Source organism: Panulirus ornatus, chromosome 22 (assembly GCF_036320965.1).
Source record: "Panulirus ornatus isolate Po-2019 chromosome 22, ASM3632096v1, whole genome shotgun sequence".
NCBI classification, from domain to species: Eukaryota; Metazoa; Arthropoda; class Malacostraca; order Decapoda; family Palinuridae; genus Panulirus; species Panulirus ornatus.
The window spans coordinates 8,831,518-8,851,072 of record NC_092245.1 but is presented as its reverse complement, the minus strand read 5'-3'; the positions used below and the strand labels follow the sequence as shown (position 1 = coordinate 8,851,072).

At 41.7% G+C, this 19,555-nt stretch overlaps 1 protein-coding gene across 12 annotated transcripts; it reads right to left on the bottom strand.

Moving 5' to 3' along the window:
* Positions 1–667: 667 nt before the first annotated feature.
* Positions 668–18,399, bottom strand: LOC139756524 (uncharacterized). Of its 12 annotated transcripts, none has more exons than XM_071676000.1 (5): positions 18,313–18,399; positions 13,474–13,715; positions 8,916–9,032; positions 5,006–5,632; positions 668–2,946 (listed from the first exon to the last, which is right to left on the bottom strand). In XM_071676000.1, the coding sequence occupies exons 2-5, from the start codon at positions 13,705–13,707 to the stop codon at positions 2,455–2,457; spliced, it is 1,470 nt and encodes a 489-aa protein (XP_071532101.1). In that variant the 5' UTR covers positions 13,708–13,715; positions 18,313–18,399; the 3' UTR covers positions 668–2,454. The 12 variants fall into 12 exon arrangements, with proteins under 12 accessions (XP_071532101.1, XP_071532100.1, XP_071532099.1 ...); XM_071675999.1 differs by having other exon boundaries at positions 13,474–13,718; positions 18,313–18,388; XM_071675998.1 differs by having other exon boundaries at positions 18,257–18,370.
* Positions 18,400–19,555: the final 1,156 nt, after the last annotated feature.

Genomic DNA, 19,555 nt, shown 5'->3' with positions numbered 1-19,555 from the left:
CAACAATGAAAATTAATAAATATTTCTCCCCTTACTTAACAATTTAGTACCTTCCATCAAATTTACTGCAGAAAAAATAACAATGGTATGTTGCCATTTTTAGATTTTATGATTCATAGGCAAGGAAAGAAGTTTAAGTTTAGCATATACAGAAAACCCAACAATATTTGTTCATATATCCATTATTACTCATCTCACCATGACTGAGTTAAATTATCATCATTTCAATCTATGATCCTTAGGGCATTACGTATTTGCAGTCCGGATTATATTGATGATGAGTTTGAGAAGATATATTCTGTTTGATCTAAGTTAAAGTTCCCTAAATCTTTCATTGATAAATCCCTTAAGTTAGCCAAGAAATCATTTTATAGTTTACCCCAAACCTTCCACTGACACCAAGAATCTTTAAGTTCTCCCCTTTGATAATGATTTTACTTTACTTCCCATGTTGATTAATTCCTTTAATGTAAATGTTGCCTTCAGCAACAATAATACTATGAAGAATATCTTAATCAGGAATTAGCCAGAAAATTCTCCTGGTTGCATCTATAAAGTGCCATGTAGAAAGTGTGATAAGTCTTATGTTGGGCAGACTGATAAGGATCTTTCTCTTAGGCTTAAGCAACATAGATATAGTATGAGAACGGGTCAAGAATAAAATGCCTTGTTTAATCGCGTTGAAAACTATGATCATTGTATTGACTGGAGTAATGCCATCTCATTTATTAACTCTAACTCTATTAACACGAGAAATATCATTGAATCTTCTACTATTAGATACACAAAGAATTATTATCTTAATACTAGTGATGGGTTATACAAATTGCATAACTATTATTGATAGAATTTGTAAAATGATAAGTTTATGATACGCTCGTTGTCTGTCTTGGACAATCATATGCTTACCTTATGGCGTCCTAGTTACGTCTCTTCGTTGTATATCAACTAACTTATATTTCTCTCTTGTGTGTCCCTTGATGGTGTGATTATTACACGAAAGTGCACTTGGGAACCTATCGTGGTTCATTTTCCTCGTGTACTCTTAAGAATATATATATATATATATATATATATATATATATATATATATATATATATATATATATATATATATATATATATATATATATATATATATATATATATATATATATATATATTATCCCTGGGGATAGGGGAGAAAGAATACTTCCCACGTATTCCCTGCGTGTCGTAGAAGGCGACTAAAAGGGAAGGGAGCGGGGGGCTGGAAATCCTCCCCTCTCATTTTTCTTTTTTTTTTTTTTCCAAAAGAAGTAACAGAGAAGTGGGTCAGGTGAGAATATTCCCTCAAAGGCCCAGTCCTCTGTTCTTAGCGCTACCTCGCTATCGCGGGAAATGGCGAATAGTATGAAAGAAAAGAAAAGAAAAGATATAGATATATATATATATATATATATATATATATATATATATATATATATATATATATATATATATATATATATATATATTATCCCTGGGGATAGGGGATTAAGAATACTTCCCACGTATTCCCTGCGTGTCGTAGAAGGCGACTAAAAGGGGAGGGAGCGGGGGGCTGGAAATCCTCCCCTCTCGTTTTTTTTTTCAATTTTCCAAAAGAAGGAACAGAGGGGGCCAGGTAAGGATATTCCAAAAAAGGCCCAGTCCTCTGTTCCTAACGCTACCTTGCTAACGCGGGAAATGGCGAATAGTTTAAAAGAAAAAGAAAAGAAAATATATATATATATATATATATATATATATATATATATATATATATATATATATATCATCCCTGGGGATAGGGGATTAAGAATACTTCCCACGTATTCCCTGCGTGTCGTAAAAGGCGACTAAAAGGGGAGGGAGCGGGGGTCTGGAAATCCTCCCCTCTCGTTTTTTTTTAATTTTCCAAAAGAAGGAACAGAGGGGGCCAGGTAAGGATATTCCAAAAAAGGCCCAGTCCTCAGTTCTTAACGCTACCTCGCTAACGCGGGAAATGGCGAATAGTTTAAAAAAAAAAAAATATATATATATATATATATATATATATATATATATATATATATATATATATATCATACACATGGCTTGGCGGGTATGCTCTAAAGAATGCTCTAATGCTTCACAACAAACTATATGATTTTTCTTACATCAGCCACAGTAATAATGAAGGAAGAGGAATCTAGGATGACTACAGCTGACTTACATTATGATACATCATCTGAACACTTCAAAGTTTCCCTCATAATTTTGTCTTCCATCACTTCTAGGGTGATGGAAGGTCGGCAAGTTAACTTCCATGACCCAAACCGTCAACAATGTCTGGAGTAATTCTTGCTGAAGATGTCACACAAGACGTGGTCAGACCTGAGTGGGGTTCACATGCCGAGGGAGGAGCTGCGCCAAGACGTGTGGTGAAGCCAGGATAGCAGAAGGAGTACTGTGTTATTCTGTCAGGTCAGGAATAACAAGACCGCAGTCAGTGATGGTGACCTCGGTGACGGGGTCATGACGGATGGCAGCTCGCACGAACTTCAACCCTGACGTCACCTCGCCGAAGGGACAGTGGAACCTCCCCTCCAGCTGGCCTCTGGTGCAGATGCCAAAGCCATGTTCATCAATGTTCTTGCTCAGTGGTATTACAAGACCCTCCTGTGGAGTTCTTGCGAACTCGCCGCCCCACTCCAGGTCGTTCATCAGTTCCCTTGTGCAGCTCTTGCCATCTGACGAACGATACTCTTTACAACAGAGAGACTCTCGGGCTTTCTTCATGTATGCGACGTGGCTGAAGGAGGCGCCGACGTAGGATGGGCCGAGAGTGCCTAGACAGAGCGCCAGGAACTGGTGTGCGCGTCGCAAGTGGCCCCACAGCTTGATGTACACACGACCCAGGCAGCGGCCAGCAACACTCAGCTCCAGGAACACCTCTGACGGCAGCTGCAATGTACACAACAATCAAATGTTGCGAAAACAATAAAACCCATCCAGTTGTACACAGGATCATCATGCTAAGTTACAGAGATGCGACGTTTCGGATTCTACTTAATCCATTTTTTATGATCTGCTGTAACTGTACAAGGCTCATTAGGAATGTAATCAGATGCCATATACAAGTGGAAGAGACTATGGATTACAATGGGAATTACACTTCAGTAAACAAACTTATAACCAAATAGATGATGTTTGCATTCTCAAAAGTAACAAATGAAGGGAAAATAGTTTTAGTTAGAGCGTCAATATGACTATACGACTACGTCATCATGTGACGTAATAATGAAGTACAATCATAAAGTATTATCATTAAACAGAAAGTAACCAGGCATTCATCAGCTACACGAAGCCATAACATAAATATAACAGTTGATATCTAGAGATGAATGACTTCTGGGAAATACATGAGCATGTTGAATGGATGGCATGAACCTACAAAACACTATCTTAACAATCTGATAACAACAGTGGACGGTAAGTTGTCACATCACTCACTAAGATTCCAGGTATATAAACTTGCCTGAATAAGATTGTCAGATACAAAATGGGTGGAGTTCAGAATATTGACGTCACCAGGTTGTACAGTAAAGTCATAATGACGTCTCCAGGTTGTACAGTAAAGTCATAATGACGTCACCTGATTGTTCAGTGTAGTTATATCAAAGTCACCAAGTTGTACAGCGAGGTTATATTGTACTGAGTGTTGTCTAAGAGGGAAGTTCCTGATCATAATGTCTGTCTGCCTACATGATCGTCCCTGTGTAACACAAGAATCTTTCCATTATGATCGACCCCAAAATGTTATAACATCCACCACAGATGAACGTCTGGCTATAATCCTCCTCACTTTATGTTATTAATGATTCGCATATTGATGCCAACCTTTAGGTCTTACATTATTATTATTGTCCATAACCTGCAAGTGCCTTCCATTAGGTTGTTTCAACTCAGAACTCACTGAATATGTTGTAGTTTGGTTATTACCTTGCCTATACAAGTGTTGTTGAAACATAACTCACTGAATATGTTTTAGGTTAGTTTAATTCCCATGTTTATACAAGTGTTATCATAACTCATAACTCACTGAGTATGTTGTAAGTTAGTTATTTTAACTCATAAGTCACTGAATATGTTGTAGGTTATCATATTTATCTTCCCCTAGTTTGCTACAACTTAACTAACTGGAAATGTTGTGGTTTAGTTAATATCTTGTCTATGCAAGTGTAGTTATAACTCATAACTGACTCAGTATGTTGTGGGTTACTTATCAAATTGTCTACAAAAGTGTTGTTACAACTCATAACTGACTCAATATATTGTGGGTTAGTTATTACATTGTCTGTACCAGTGTTGTTTAGTTATATATTCCTTACTTTCTTGACACATGTTTACTGTACATAGCTCAGCTGGTAATGATCCTCGTGCAGTTATTGGAGGTCACTGGTAATGATCCTTGGGTAGTTATTGGAGGTCAGTGGTAATGATCCTTGTGTGGTCATTGGAGGTCACTGGTAATAATTACATAGAAACGTTTGACCAGCGTCGCTAGGTGTATCCCAGGGTCAACTGAAGGTTTGTCACGAAACTTGACGAAAACATGTACAGTTGTGACCACCTAACCTCACAGTAGTAACCACCCAACCTAACCTAACCTAACCTAACCTAACCTAACCTAACCTAACCTTACAGTAGTAACCACCCAACCTAACCTAACCTAACCTCACAGCAGTAACCACCCAACCTAACCTAACCTAACCTAACCTAACCTCACAGGAGTAACCACTCAACCTAACCTAACCTAACCTAACCTAACCTAACCTAATCTAACCTCGAGATGATAAAAAGATTGTGGGAATTATGAGAAAAATATCATCTTGCTAACAACTGTATAGTCGTCATAGAATAAAACCATTGTGCAACGTATTAACAAATGAAAATCTATGATGTGTGTGGTGCGGGTGATGATGGTGACATGATCACATTATATTATAGATTATATTATTACTTTGATGAAGAGTCGACTATCCAGAGGCTGACTGAGGGAGTGGAGGAGTAGACGTCCGTCTTGGTAGCCCAGCCTGGCACGACTTGCCTCAACGGTGTCGTCTGCGGCGCCGCTGGCGGCGGCGGTGGTGGGCGGCGTCTGCTGGCGACTGTACGTCCCGCCATCCTGTCTCCTTCCTCCTCCTCCTCCTGCTGCTGCTGCACTGACCACAGCTGTGCTCTCCCCGTCACCACCAGCGACATCTGGTATGTCGAAGAAAAACCTTTCTTGGTCGAGCTGCATATTTTTCAGTTTCTCCTCACACGTTAGTATACAGTGGACGGTGGAGGCGTTGAGCACGTCTGTAGAGAGGGCAGTCACGCTCTTCTCCAGCTGGCAGAATAACTTCATCTTCTGAACAAATTTTTGAAAGCTAATTTCAATATCACTCCCGACTGATCTGATCATATCGTTCAGGTGTGAGATTTCATCACTCAGGGAATCTCTCTTCTCCTTCAGGAATACCTTGGCGCACTGCACGAGGTGGCCCTGCGGGTGCTCTTCGTACAGACACACACTACACATCGTCTCCTGACAGTCCTGACACCAGTAGCTCTGCTCATCTTTGTGCAGGCTGCACTGCTCAGGCTGTGGGCAAGGAACATGTTGCTCACGGTCAGTTATGGTTTCTAAGGTTACAGTTGATATCTAAGGTTAGAGTTGATATCAAAGGTTAATGATGATATCTAAGGTTAGAGCTGATATCTAAGGTTAGAGTTGATATCTAAGGTTAGAGTTGTTATCTAAGGTTAATGATGATATCTAAGATTAGAGCTGGTATCTAAGGTTAATGATGATATCTAAGGTTAGAGCTGATATTTAAGGTTAATGATGATATCTAAGGTTAGAGCTGATATCTAAGGTTAGAGCTCATATCTAAGGTTAGACCTGATATCTAAGGTAAGAGCTGATTTCTAAGGTTAATGATGATATCTGAGTTAGTGATGATATCTAAGATTAGAGCTGATATCTAAGGTTAGAGCTGATATCTAAGGTTAATGATGATACCTAAGGTTAGTGTTGATATCTAAGGTTAATGGTGATATTTAGATAAACATAGGTAGACACACACACATGAGAACACACATAAACCAAGCGAGGAGCACACAGCTTCGTGATGGATAATGTAGTCATAAGGATATAGTTAACGCAGACAACATACACAAGTATAGATTGTAACATGACAGTGGAGGTGGTTCAGGGGCTCTACGTATGCAAAACTCACTTCTCCAGCAGGTCTGATGCTTGTTGTAGATAAAGAAAATTCATGTAGTCTGAATACATAAGAAAGAATACGATCGAAAATCGTATCCTGGCAACTCTGTATCTGCAGTGGTGGGTTACAGATGATATTCTGCAGTGAACAGGTGACTCAGAGAAATATCAGATGAACTCAGAGGAAGATTTAAAGTGACTAACACATGATCATACATACAGCTATCTATGTATACTGTCCACATTTACTTCCTCATGACTCAGTTTGATCCATTCCTGCACGACTTTTATACAGAATCTTTCATTACAAATTGTTGTTAATTCGTTTGATGTTATGGTCCGTTCATCTTTCGAAGAACGGTTCGCTATCTACGTTGTAATAACATCATCTCTCAATCTACTCTCTTGCATGGTGAGCAAATATAAAGTCCCTATCCTCTCCATGTAATTCTGTTCTCTTAATTCCGGTACCATTGTTAATGTTTACATCTCACCTACTTCACTGTTCTTTGTGATCAACCATGAGAAACATGTTCTAGTTTTGACCTTATGTAGGAGGTGAACAATTTTGCTGAACATACTTGAATGTTTAGCAACAGAAAGTTTGTCTTTCCTGTTCTCCTGACGTGAGACTCTCATGCTAGGTTAATGATGATAACAGCTACCACTACACATGTTCCTGCAGCTTATTTCCTGCTTCATGGTATCTATATCGAAGCTTATCTTCAGTGTGTCTCATCCTCATCAATTTACATTTACTCAGGCTGAATTTTATCATATGTGTCTCAGACCAACTTTGGAGCTTGTTTAGGTTCCATTGCAAAGTGATGCAATCTTTCTGACTTCGTCCCTCAAGACCTTGACGTCAGTGAGGGCGATCGTCCCAGACTGTACTGTTTTCAGGAGGCTCGTGTGACACGTGTCCATAGTTCCCTACCACTAACATTCAGTCTATGATCCACCAGTAGATTCTTCCCCTACTCTCACCTGATGATCCACCTTATTCATCAGCCTCCAATTCTGTAAGGAATCAAATGCTTTCTGGCAGTGTACATATAAACAATCTGACCAGCTTTCTCTTTTGTCCACGACAGAGCTCACTCTCTCCTAGAAATCTAATAAGCTAGTTACGCCTGACCAACTTCCCTTAAAATCACGGTGTCTCTCGTTTCTCCTCTGCTTGATGTCGTCCATTGCTTTCTAATTGTCACTTCCAGTGCCTTACAGAGCACACTCGTCCAGTAGCGGTGCACCATCTCCTGCCGGTCTCCTTTCTCATAGATATTTTATAGATATCTGCCTTCTTTCAAACCCTACCCATTTTCCATTTCCCAGCGACACCCAAAACATTTGAACTGGTTTGTCAAATGTATCTGCACACACTCTCAGCATGTATGTACATATATCACACACTCTCAGCATACATGTACATATATCTGGACCGTGAGCCTTATATGAGTCAAAACCTTACATTATTCTGTATTATTCTCGCCTGATTTTTCAGTGGTTTCCACAACTACATCTACCCCACTATACCTCACTGCTGCTGTAGTCATAACATCCTCCATTGTGAAACACGTTTGAGCTTATCATTCGTTTTTAACTATTTTACAAAGCATTTCCTCCTTCTTCCTCAACCTTCCCTCGGTAGTTACAGTTAAGTTTACCGATGTTGCTTCTATTTTTAACGTAAATTTCACAAAATCTTTCATTACAATGCAGTGCCTCCGGGCTACTCATCTCCATTTCCCAGTTCCTGATGCCGCGGTAAATGTTTTGTTCGGAAAAATTTCCACAATGATTCTTCCCTCCGAGTCATGTTCTTATTTGCCCACCTTTCCCTGATAACCAAACTGCTGAGTTATATGATGACTTGTTTAAGTTGGTATATCATTCATACACGATATTCTCAATATTCATGATAGCGTTTAAGTTGGTATATCATTCATATACGATTTTCTCAATATTCATGATAGCGTTTAAGTTGGTATGTCATTCATACACGATATTCTCAATATTCATGATAGCGTTTAGGTTGGTATGTCATTCATACACGATATTCTCAATATTCATGATAGCGTTTAAGTTGGTATGTCATTCATACACGATATTCTCAATATTCATGAGAGCGTTTAGGTTGGTATGTCATTCATATACGATATTCTCAATATTCATGATAGCATTTAGGTTGGTATGTCATTCATACACGATATTCTCAATATTCATGATAGCGTTTAGGTTGGTATGTCATTCATACACGATATTCTCAATATTCATGCTAGTGTGTGTCAAGATAAGATCTGGTAATGACAGTGTATCACTTCCCTTCCTCATGCTGGTATGCTCACAGACATGTTGATATAAGAACAATTAATGATTACACTTGTAAGAACACATGTCTCCAAGACTCTGTCATTATCAAAATATAGATTTTCCCAATTATCGTTTGTAACTGAAATTACCCATTATTAGCAATTTACCATTTCTTAAAAGGGAGTGTTTCACTGCATCATATATCATACCAATTGTTCTATAATTATTATATTTGATTTAGTTCGATGAAAATCTTTGAAGGAATGTATATGATCAACATTACTATACACTTATATACTACAGTTCCTCTTCTCATTATGTATCGTCTGACTGGATCACTAACCAGTATTTCTTGGAACATAAAGTTGTCTCTTACTGGAGGCCGATCCTCCTCTGTCTTGTCTTCCCTCCGTCCCATCAGGTGTTCCACCGACAGAGAAGAAGAAAACAAAAACAGAAACTGTGAAACATTATCTCTTCCAGAGGTCTGTCTCTACAACAACAACAACACCAGAGGTCTGTCTCTACAACAACAACAACACCAGAGGTCTGTCTCTACAACAACAACAACACCAGAGGTCTGTCTCTACAACAACAACACCAGAGATCTGTCTCTACAACAACAACACCAGAGGTCTGTCTCTACAACAACAACACCAGAGGTCTGTCTCTACAACAACAACAACACCAGAGGTCTGTCTCTACAACAACAACACCAGAGGTCTGTCTCTACAACAACAACACCAGAGGTCAGTCTCTACAACAACAACACCAGAGGTCTGTCTCTACAACAACAACACCAGAGGTCTGTCTCTACAACAACAACACCAGAGGTCTGTCTCTACAACAACAACACCAGAGGTCTGTCTCTACAACAACAACACCAGAGGTCTGTCTCTACAACAACAACACCAGAGGTCTGTCTCTACAACAACAACAACACCAGAGGTCTGTCTCTACAACAGCAACACCAGAGGTCTGTCTCTACAACAACAACACCAGAGGTCAGTCTCTACAACAACAACAACACCAGAGGTCTGTCTCTACAACAGCAACACCAGAGGTCTGTCTCTACAACAACAACAACACCAGAGGTCAGTCTCTACAACAACAACAACACCAGAGGTCTGTCTCTACAACAACAACACCAGAGGTCAGTCTCTACAACAACAACAACACCAGAGGTCTGTCTCTACAACAACAACACCAGAGGTCTGTCTCTACAACAACAACAACACCAGAGGTCTGTCTCTACAACAACAACACCAGAGGTCTGTCTCTACAACAACAACACCAGAGGTCTGTCTCTACAACAACAACACCAGAGGTCTGTCTCTAAGAGGTCTGTCTCTACAACAACAACAACACCAGAGGTCTGTCTCTACAACAACTACACCAGAGGTCTGTCTCCAGTACAACAACAACACCAGAGGTCTGTCTCTACAACAACAACACCAGAGGTCTGTCTCTACAACAACAACACCAGAGGTCTGTCTCTACAACAACAACACCAGAGGTCTGTCTCTACAACAACAACACCAGAGGTCTGTCTCTACAACAACAACAACACCAGAGGTCAGTCTCTACAACAACAACACCAGAGGTCTGTCTCTACAACAACAACACCAGAGGTCTGTCTCTACAACAACAACAACACCAGAGGTCTGTCTCTACAACAACAACACCAGAGGTCTGTCTCTACAACAACAACACCAGAGGTCTGTCTCTACAACAACAACAACACCAGAGGTCTGTCTCTACAACAACAACACCAGAGGTCTGTCTCTACAACAACAACACCAGAGGTCTGTCTCTACAACAACAACAACACCAGAGGTCTGTCTCTACAACAACAACACCAGAGGTCTGTCTCTACAACAACAACACCAGAGGTCTGTCTCTACAACAACAACACCAGAGGTCTGTCTCTACAACAACAACACCAGAGGTCTGTCTCTACAACAACAACAACACCAGAGGTCTGTCTCTACAACAACAACAACACCAGAGGTCTGTCTCTACAACAACAACACCAGAGGTCTGTCTCTACAACAACAACACCAGAGGTCTGTCTCTACAACAACAACAACACCAGAGGTCTGTCTCTACAACAACAACACCAGAGGTCTGTCTCTACAACAACAACACCAGAGGTCTGTCTCTACAACAACAACAACACCAGAGGTCTGTCTCTACAACAACAACAACACCAGAGGTCTGTCTCTACAACAACAACACCAGAGGTCTGTCTCTACAACAACAACAACACCAGAGGTCTGTCTCTACAACAACAACACCAGAGGTCTGTCTCTACAACAACAACACCAGAGGTCTGTCTCTACAACAACAACACCAGAGGTCTGTCTCTACAACAACAACACCAGAGGTCAGTCTACAAACCAGAGGTCTGTCTCTACAACAACAAACTCTGAGGTCTGTCTCTACAACAACAACAACACCAGAGGTCAGTCTCTACAACAACAACACCAGAGGTCTGTCTCTACAACAACAACACCAGAGGTCTGTCTCTACAACAACAACAACACCAGAGGTCTGTCTCTACAACACAACAACACCAGAGGTCTGTCTCTACAACAACAACACCAGAGGTCTGTCTCTACAACAACAACAACACCAGAGGTCTGTCTCTACAACAACAACAACACAGAGGTCTGTCTCTACAACAACAACACCAGAGGTCTGTCTCTACAACAAACAACACCAGAGGTCTGTCTCTACAACAACAACACACCAGAGGTCTGTCTCTACAACAACAACAACACCAGAGGTCTGTCTCTACAACAACAACAACACCAGAGGTGTGTCTCTACAACAACAACACCAGAGGTCTGTCTCTACAACAACAACACCAGAGGTCTGTCTCTACAACAACAACAACACCAGAGGTCAGTCTCTACAACAACAACACCAGAGGTCTGTCTCTACAACAACAACACCAGAGGTCTGTCTCTACAACAACAACAACACCAGAGGTCTGTCTCTACAACAACAACACCAGAGGTCTGTCTCTACAACAACAACACCAGAGGTCTGTCTCTACAACAACAACACCAGAGGTCTGTCTCTACAACAACAACAACACCAGAGGTCTGTCTCTACAACAACAACACCAGAGGTCTGTCTCTACAACAACAACAACACCAGAGGTCTGTCTCTACAACAACAACACCAGAGGTCTGTCTCTACAACAACACCAGAGGTCTGTCTCTACAACAACAACAACACCAGAGGTCTGTCTCTACAACAACAACAACACCAGAGGTCTGTCTCTACAACAACAACACCAGAGGTCTGTCTCTACAACAACAACAACACCAGAGGTCTGTCTCTACAACAACAACAACACCAGAGGTCTGTCTCTACAACAACAACACCAGAGGTCTGTCTCTACAACAACAACACCAGAGGTCTGTCTCTACAACAACAACACCAGAGGTCTGTCTCTACAACAACAACAACACCAGAGGTCTGTCTCTACAACAACAACACCAGAGGTCTGTCTCTACAACAACAACACCAGAGGTCTGTCTCTACAACAACAACACCAGAGGTCTGTCTCTACAACAACAACAACACCAGAGGTCTGTCTCTACAACAACAACACCAGAGGTCTGTCTCTACAACAACAACACCAGAGGTCTGTCTCTACAACAACAACAACACCAGAGGTCTGTCTCTACAACAACAACACCAGAGGTCTGTCTCTACAACAACAACAACACCAGAGGTCTGTCTCTACAACAACAACAACACCAGAGGTCTGTCTCTACAACAACAACAACACCAGAGGTCTGTCTCTACAACAACAACAACACCAGAGGTCTGTCTCTACAACAACAACAACACCAGAGGTCTGTCTCTACAACAACAACAACACCAGAGGTCTGTCTCTACAACAACAACACCAGAGGTCTGTCTCTACAACAACAACAACACCAGAGGTCTGTCTCTACAACAACAACAACACCAGAGGTCTGTCTCTACAACAACAACACCAGAGTTCTGTCTCTACAACAGCAACACCAGAGGTCTGTCTCTACAACAACAACACCAGAGGTCTGTCTCTACAACAACAACAACACCAGAGGTCTGTCTCTACAACAACAACAACACCAGAGGTCTGTCTCTACAACAACAACACCAGAGTTCTGTCTCTACAACAGCAACACCAGAGGTCTGTCTCTACAACAACAACAACTGTATCAGAGGAATTTCTATCCTGAAGATCCTTAAATTCTTCAACATTTTCAACTCGTTCAACTTTATTTGTTTACATTTCTTCAATCTCTGTCCATCACCTTACATGCCTGACTTATCATTATTATCCTTACCATTATCAATATTAACATTAATTATCATTATCATTATTGTTATAATTATTATAATTATTATTATTATTACTATTGTCATTATCATTATTATCATTATTTTCAGTAGTTTCTTGATATTGTATTATGGGTTTTCGCTCCTGCTGAACGTCCTCCACAACATTTGGTAAGGATCCCTCGGACAAATCCTTTGCTTTTTAAGCATTAATCACTTCTCCTTTATTCCTTGCTATGAACCTTCAGACTCCCTGGCTATGAACCTTCAGACTCCCTGGCTATGAACCTTCAGGCTCCCTGGCTTATCTGATGTTGATCTGTGTGTATGACAGCTTATACTTGCTCATGCATGTATGTGATGGTGTCTGTGTATGTGCATCCCTGGTTATTAGAACATTCATTCGTGTTTTTGTGTCTACAGACGACTGATGTAGTGAGGCTGTTTTATGTTTGTTTTGCGTGTCTGATCAGAGACAAAAAACTGCTGGGGCTCGAGTGGGACCTTGAGTGGAGTATATCATAAAGTAGTGCAGACAAATATGACACAATATTTACCTGAAACTCTGAGTAGCTGGCGGAGAGGCTGAGGAGAGGGAAGCACCGAGGCAGGTCTTGCACGTCCAGGTGGTTCAGGTCCCTCCTGCAGGAGGGGCAGATGAAGTTGCCAGTAATGTAGACGTTGGTAAGGCAGCTACGGCAGAAGGCGTGGCCGCAGGGCAACACCAGGGGGTCCCGTGGCCCTGTCTGATACACCTCGGAGCACACGGAACACCTCACAGCTTCCTCCATCAACCTCACTGCTGACGACACACAACAACTCAGCAACAATCAACAACAACAATACGTTCTGAATCTAAATTATGATGAATCACGAACCTACAATGATGATGTCATCATTACAATGATGATGTCATCATTACAATGATGATGTCATCATTACAAAGATAACTGATATTGATACTGTGGTAAGTAAAGCGGAAAGAAATGCTTTTAAAGAAAAATTGAAGAAGTGCTTTGGCAATTCTGAAGCAAAGGAAAGCAATGTTTTAGTGCTGGGTGATCTTGATGTAAGGGTGAGTGATGTGCCGACCGGGAACATAATTAAGAGATGAGATCACTTGTGTGAATGAAAATGAGGAAGAATTGGTTGGATTGTGTGTTGAAAGTGGAATGATGATCGGAAATATATAACTTAAAAAATGTACATAATTAGTTATACGTGGGTGAGTGAAGGTGAAAATGAGAGGGAGTGATGGATTAATAAAGAGCTAATGGATTAGCAAGGAGTTAAGGGATTAACAAGGAGTTAAGGGATTAACAGACGAACAATTGAGAGTTGGTCGTAGGATGTACATGTGATGAGACTGGTGACAAGTGCAATGACTGATCATTCTTGTGGTGGAGACGAGTGAGAATGTTGATGTCGGGTTCAGGAGGAGAGGATAAAACATTCGTGTGAAAGACGTGGTAAAAATGAGCGATGCAGGAAACGTGCCATACGTACCGAGTTGCCACGAGAAATGAAATAAAGGATGCCGCAGGATGCTGCAGGATGCCGCAGGATGCGACAGGATGCGACAGCATGCCGCAGGATGCGACAGGATGCGACAGGATGCGACAGGATGGTTACCTGAGGTGTGTGTCGAGCAGATGGTGGGATGTGGATTGGTGATAAAGGTTTTAATGAATGGCTGAATATTGAAGTTAAATCACAAATGACACCGAGAAAGGAAACGCATGGACGGAACCCACAGAGAAAAATGCAAGAGACTGAGAGAATTACAGCAGAAAGCTGCATTAGTGTTGTTCACAGAGAATAAAACTAGACATGATGACGATGCTAAGATCAGACGAGAAGCTGACACACATAACTGACCATCTACAAGAATGAGCATCCGTGATGTCAGCACTATACATCACTAACTGTTCGTGCCTGATCGAGAGGCTTGACTGGGGTGTACTGTGAGGAGGATGTGTGAGGAGACACTAAGGAAGAGCATCTACAGCAGAATTGGAGGAAGCCAGAGGGAAGGGTAGAGCAAGGGGGATACGGAAGGTATGGCACAGCAGGAGCGGCGCCCTCAGGTGTGTGGGTGACCTGTACTGGATAACAGCAGCAGAAGTGGGGTTGTACGTGGGAGGTGGAGGTGGCTTTCCTATAACTAGCTTGACACAAGGCTTATAATGTAGTGAGGATTATGTATGGAGCAGCACTTGATGCTTGGCTCCGGACAGTTTGGGTATAACATACATCTCAACTAGACATTGGAAATGAGCAAATGAGACCATTGTACACTTCTTCTATATGCTAACTCGTTCTGACGGGAGATGCATTTGATAATGAAAATAGAATCCTTGTCTGCAAGGAAATACCACAGTTTCTTTAGTGTTCGACATGAACGTAATATTGGATCTTCGTATCATATTGTTGTGCAAGAGAGCAATACTACATTTTCATGCTGTATTACTGATGAAAAGGACAATACTGTAATTTGATACAGTTCAACACAACCATATGTTATCAGTGAACAAGACAAGACTTTGTTACTGTACAATCCTGTGTCAAGAGAGCTGACGTTACTGTAGTAGTCAGGAACCCCAGACATGTGGATAGCTGACATATACTCTAGACTGACGTTTCAGAGACACAAAATAATACACTTCCAATGTTGTATCTTATATGAAAGGTAATGTACATCCCCACACATAAATACACACATAGGCATACAAACCCTGATAAGTATTTTTTGAATGTGCCTAAGCAAAGCTTGAGGTACCACCACTGCTGGCAGAGCAAACAAGGTTATCAATACTATCTTACAACTTATAACTACCTAGTTATCTCTTAACAGTCTCCTCCTGAGATATGCAACCCAACATCTGAACCAAGGAACCTCCTGCACAACAGATTGACGGAGGAGGGTTTAAAGAGGAAGGAAGAGCAAGCTTCCGATATCTTGGCTTTGTCACGTAGGTAAAAACTCTCTCTCTCTCTCTCTCTCTCTCTCTCTCTCTCTCTCTCTCTCTCTCTCTCTCTCTCTCTCTCTCTCTCTCTCTCTCTCTCTCTCTCTCTCTCTCTCTCTCTCTCTCACACACACACAAACCTCCTTGAATCCTATCGTAAAGTACTCCCTACCGACGACAAGACTTAAGCAATGGAGAAATATTTCCAAAAAGCATCGACAAAGTCGCCCATGTTAAACTGATACGTAAAGTCCGGCACTTGGAAATTACTGGCTGCATAGTAAATAGGAGAGATGCCTGGTTACGTGATAGAAGACAGAGAGTCGTACTGAACGGAGAATCATCATCACCGTTACAGTGGGGTCCCCCAGGAATCCTTCCTGAGACCTATACATGTCATTATTCGTATTGATGATATTGATGTACGGATGAATAACCTTGGGTTCATATTTACAAATAAACAAAGATCAGCAATGTCATGGCAGCTGAAGAGGATAGGCTAAGGTCACAAGAGGATCTGTATAAGGGTCCAGAAAATGGCAAATGCCACTTCATGCTAATAAGTGTCAGCTGTTGTTGTAACAAAATTCAGCAAGAAGTTCGATTACGGAATGATGGGCCATAGAAAAAGGGCGCCCTATGTGTGAGGGATCTAGGGGTCACTGGCTCTAATAACTTCGAATTCTCGCAGCTCTGTAATGAAGCTGCCAAGAAAGCAACTAGAATGTTACCATCTATCAACAAAACTGTACGTACGAAAGCAAGAATGTAGTATTGCCGCTATATCTAAGTCTAATTACACCCCATCTCGAATATGCAGTGCAGCTCTGGGACCCCTTCCTAAGTAAAGATGTTCTTAAATTGGAAGGAGAACAGCGAAGAATAACTAAATTCATTCCTTTCTTATGTAACAAATATGAGGACAGATAGCGGGAACTGAACAAGTTCTCTTAAGCAGGACGAGACTCAGAGGCAAGTTAACAAAATCTTTCAGAATACTTCAAGGATTCAACAACGTCCATACTGGAAATTTCTATACTGCCGCTCCATTACCACCAACGAGAGAAAATGAACTAAATTTAAAAGTCACAGTACCAACCTAGATCGTACGAAATATTTCTTCAACATGATTAACGCTTGGGTTAAGCCCCCGGAGCATGTTGTTCAAAGCAACACTATTATAAGTTTAAATCTAAGCTTTATCACCTCTCACAGTCTGGTATTAACTAATTCTTTTATTCAGTCATCATAAGGTAACGGTATATCATGCTACCTTCTCAACCACTGATCTCTCCGTGGTCAGGCTGCCGTAACTTACCAACATTGATTAACCCGTGTCATCTGCTTTAAGGCAATATGAAGGAATTATTATATCATTCTTCTACATTAGGAGTAATATAGTCTTGTTAGGTCGAGTGGCTGGAGCTTAAAGTTTATCCTTATTACTGTCTTTATAACATAATGTGAAGGGATGTATGACGTTGGTGATGTTATGCGTAACATATTCATATTCATTGTACCATCTGAATTTCCTATGAAAATTTCCTGCAAGATATTCTTTAACCGCTACACATCCGGCTTGTTGTTGCCTATTGGAATGGAAGGTACATAGAGAATCTTTGTTTTCCTGTATTGTTTATAGTTTTCTTTTACGGGAACTGCAATTTTTCAGTACTACTACGGCCAGACCACCTCGCCTGGAACTTAGGTCTGTCTGTGTGGTCTGTGTATTTAAATAAGCTTAGGTAATTCTCTCTCTCTCTCTCTCTCTCTCTCTCTCTCTCTCTCTCTCTCTCCTCTCTCTCTCTCTCTCTCTCTCTCTCTCTCTCTCTCTCTCTCTCTCTCTCTCTCTCTCTCTCTCTCTCTCTCTCTCTCTCTCTCTCTCTCCAGTAGGAAGTAGACAGTCTACTTCACCCTCACCATCATTACTAACAACACCAACATTTTATTGACACCAACAACACCATTATTGCCAACACCAGTGACTACACTTACCAGTTGTACTATCACTCAATACACTCACCACTTCAACACATACAGTATCGCCACTACCACTGACGCATACAGTAGCAGCACCCACCTCATCAACACCATTGACACATACAGTGTTCCCGCCCACCTCACCAACAATCCTGTCAACAAACAACCAAAGTCGTCACCCTAGCAGTGTAATACACTGTATGTGTACACTAGTGTTATTACCAGTGGTAAGTACTGACTGACCTGTAAGGTACCACCAGAGAGTTGCAACATCACCAGCACAGCAAGATGCAGCAGCAGCAGGTCTGCCCTGACCTGTGAGACAGCAGCAGGTCTGTGTGTGAGACAGCAGCAGGTCTGTGTGTGTGTGAGACAGCAGCAGGTCTGAGCTCACCTGTGAGACAGCAGCAGGTCTGTGTGTGTGTGAGACAGCAGCAGGTCTGAGCTCACCTGTGAGACAGCAGCAGGTCTGTGTGTGTGTGAGACAGCAGCACCACCTGGACCTCTACCACAATCTGTGGCTCAGGTTGTTCAGCCCTATGGTTAGTACTGTTATCTCTCAGACGTTATCTCTCATATCAGTAACAAGTGACTTTATCGCACAATCTTCTGTATTGTCTCCAGTGTTATTCTTACTCATCTGTTTGGATCAACCTCCATACGCGTGTGAACGCTGTTATTATAACCTGGTGATAATACAAGAAACGACAAAATTTGGCGTAAAGGATTATTTCTATCGTATCTTCTACGTTGAGTGTCACATGATACACTGGGAATATAATGGTGGTTTCATTCTGTGGTATAAACTTAGGTACAGACCCTGTGTGTGTATGTGGTGTGTGGTGTGCGTCTTGGTTCATGATGGTGTGTGGTGTGGGTCTTGGTTCATGATGGTGTGTGGTGTGGTCTTGGTTCATGATGGTGTGTGGTGTGCGTCTTGGTTCATGATGGTGTGTGGTGTAGGTCTTGGTTCATGATGGTGTGTGGTGTGCGTCTTGGTTCATGATGGTGTGTGGTGTGCGTCTTGGTTCATGATGGTGTGTGGTGTAGGTCTTGGTTCATGATGGTGTGTGGTGTAGGTCTTGGTTCATGATGGTGTGTGGTGTGGGTCTTGGTTCATGATGGTGTGTGGTGTGGGTCTTGGTTCATGATGGTGTGTGGTGTGGTCTTGGTTCATGATGGTGTGTGGTGTGCGTCTTGGTTCATGATGGTGTGTGGTGTAGGTCTTGGTTCATGATGGTGTGTGGTGTGCGTCTTGGTTCATGATGGTGTGTGGTGTGGGTCTTGGTTCATGATGGTGTGTGGTGTGGGTCTTGGTTCATGATGGTGTGTGGTGTGGGTCTTGGTTCATGATGGTGTGTGGTGTGGGTCTTGGTTCATGATGGTGTGTGGTGTGGGTCTTGGTTCATGATGGTGTGTGGTGTGGGTCGTGGTTCATGATGGTGTGTGGTGTGGGTCTTGGTTCATGATGGTGTGTGGTGCGGGTCTTGGTTCATGATGGTGTGTGGTGCGGGTCTTGGTTCATGATGGTGTGTGGTGTGGGTCTTGGTTCAAGATATCACCTGACGCAGTAGCTTCCTTGTCTTGTGGCTCATATAAAGAATGATCTCCCACTCTGGGAGACGAGAGGTAGTGACATACGTACGTTGGTGCCAGACTGAATAAGAGTGTTATTCTCGTCATTATTGCTGTT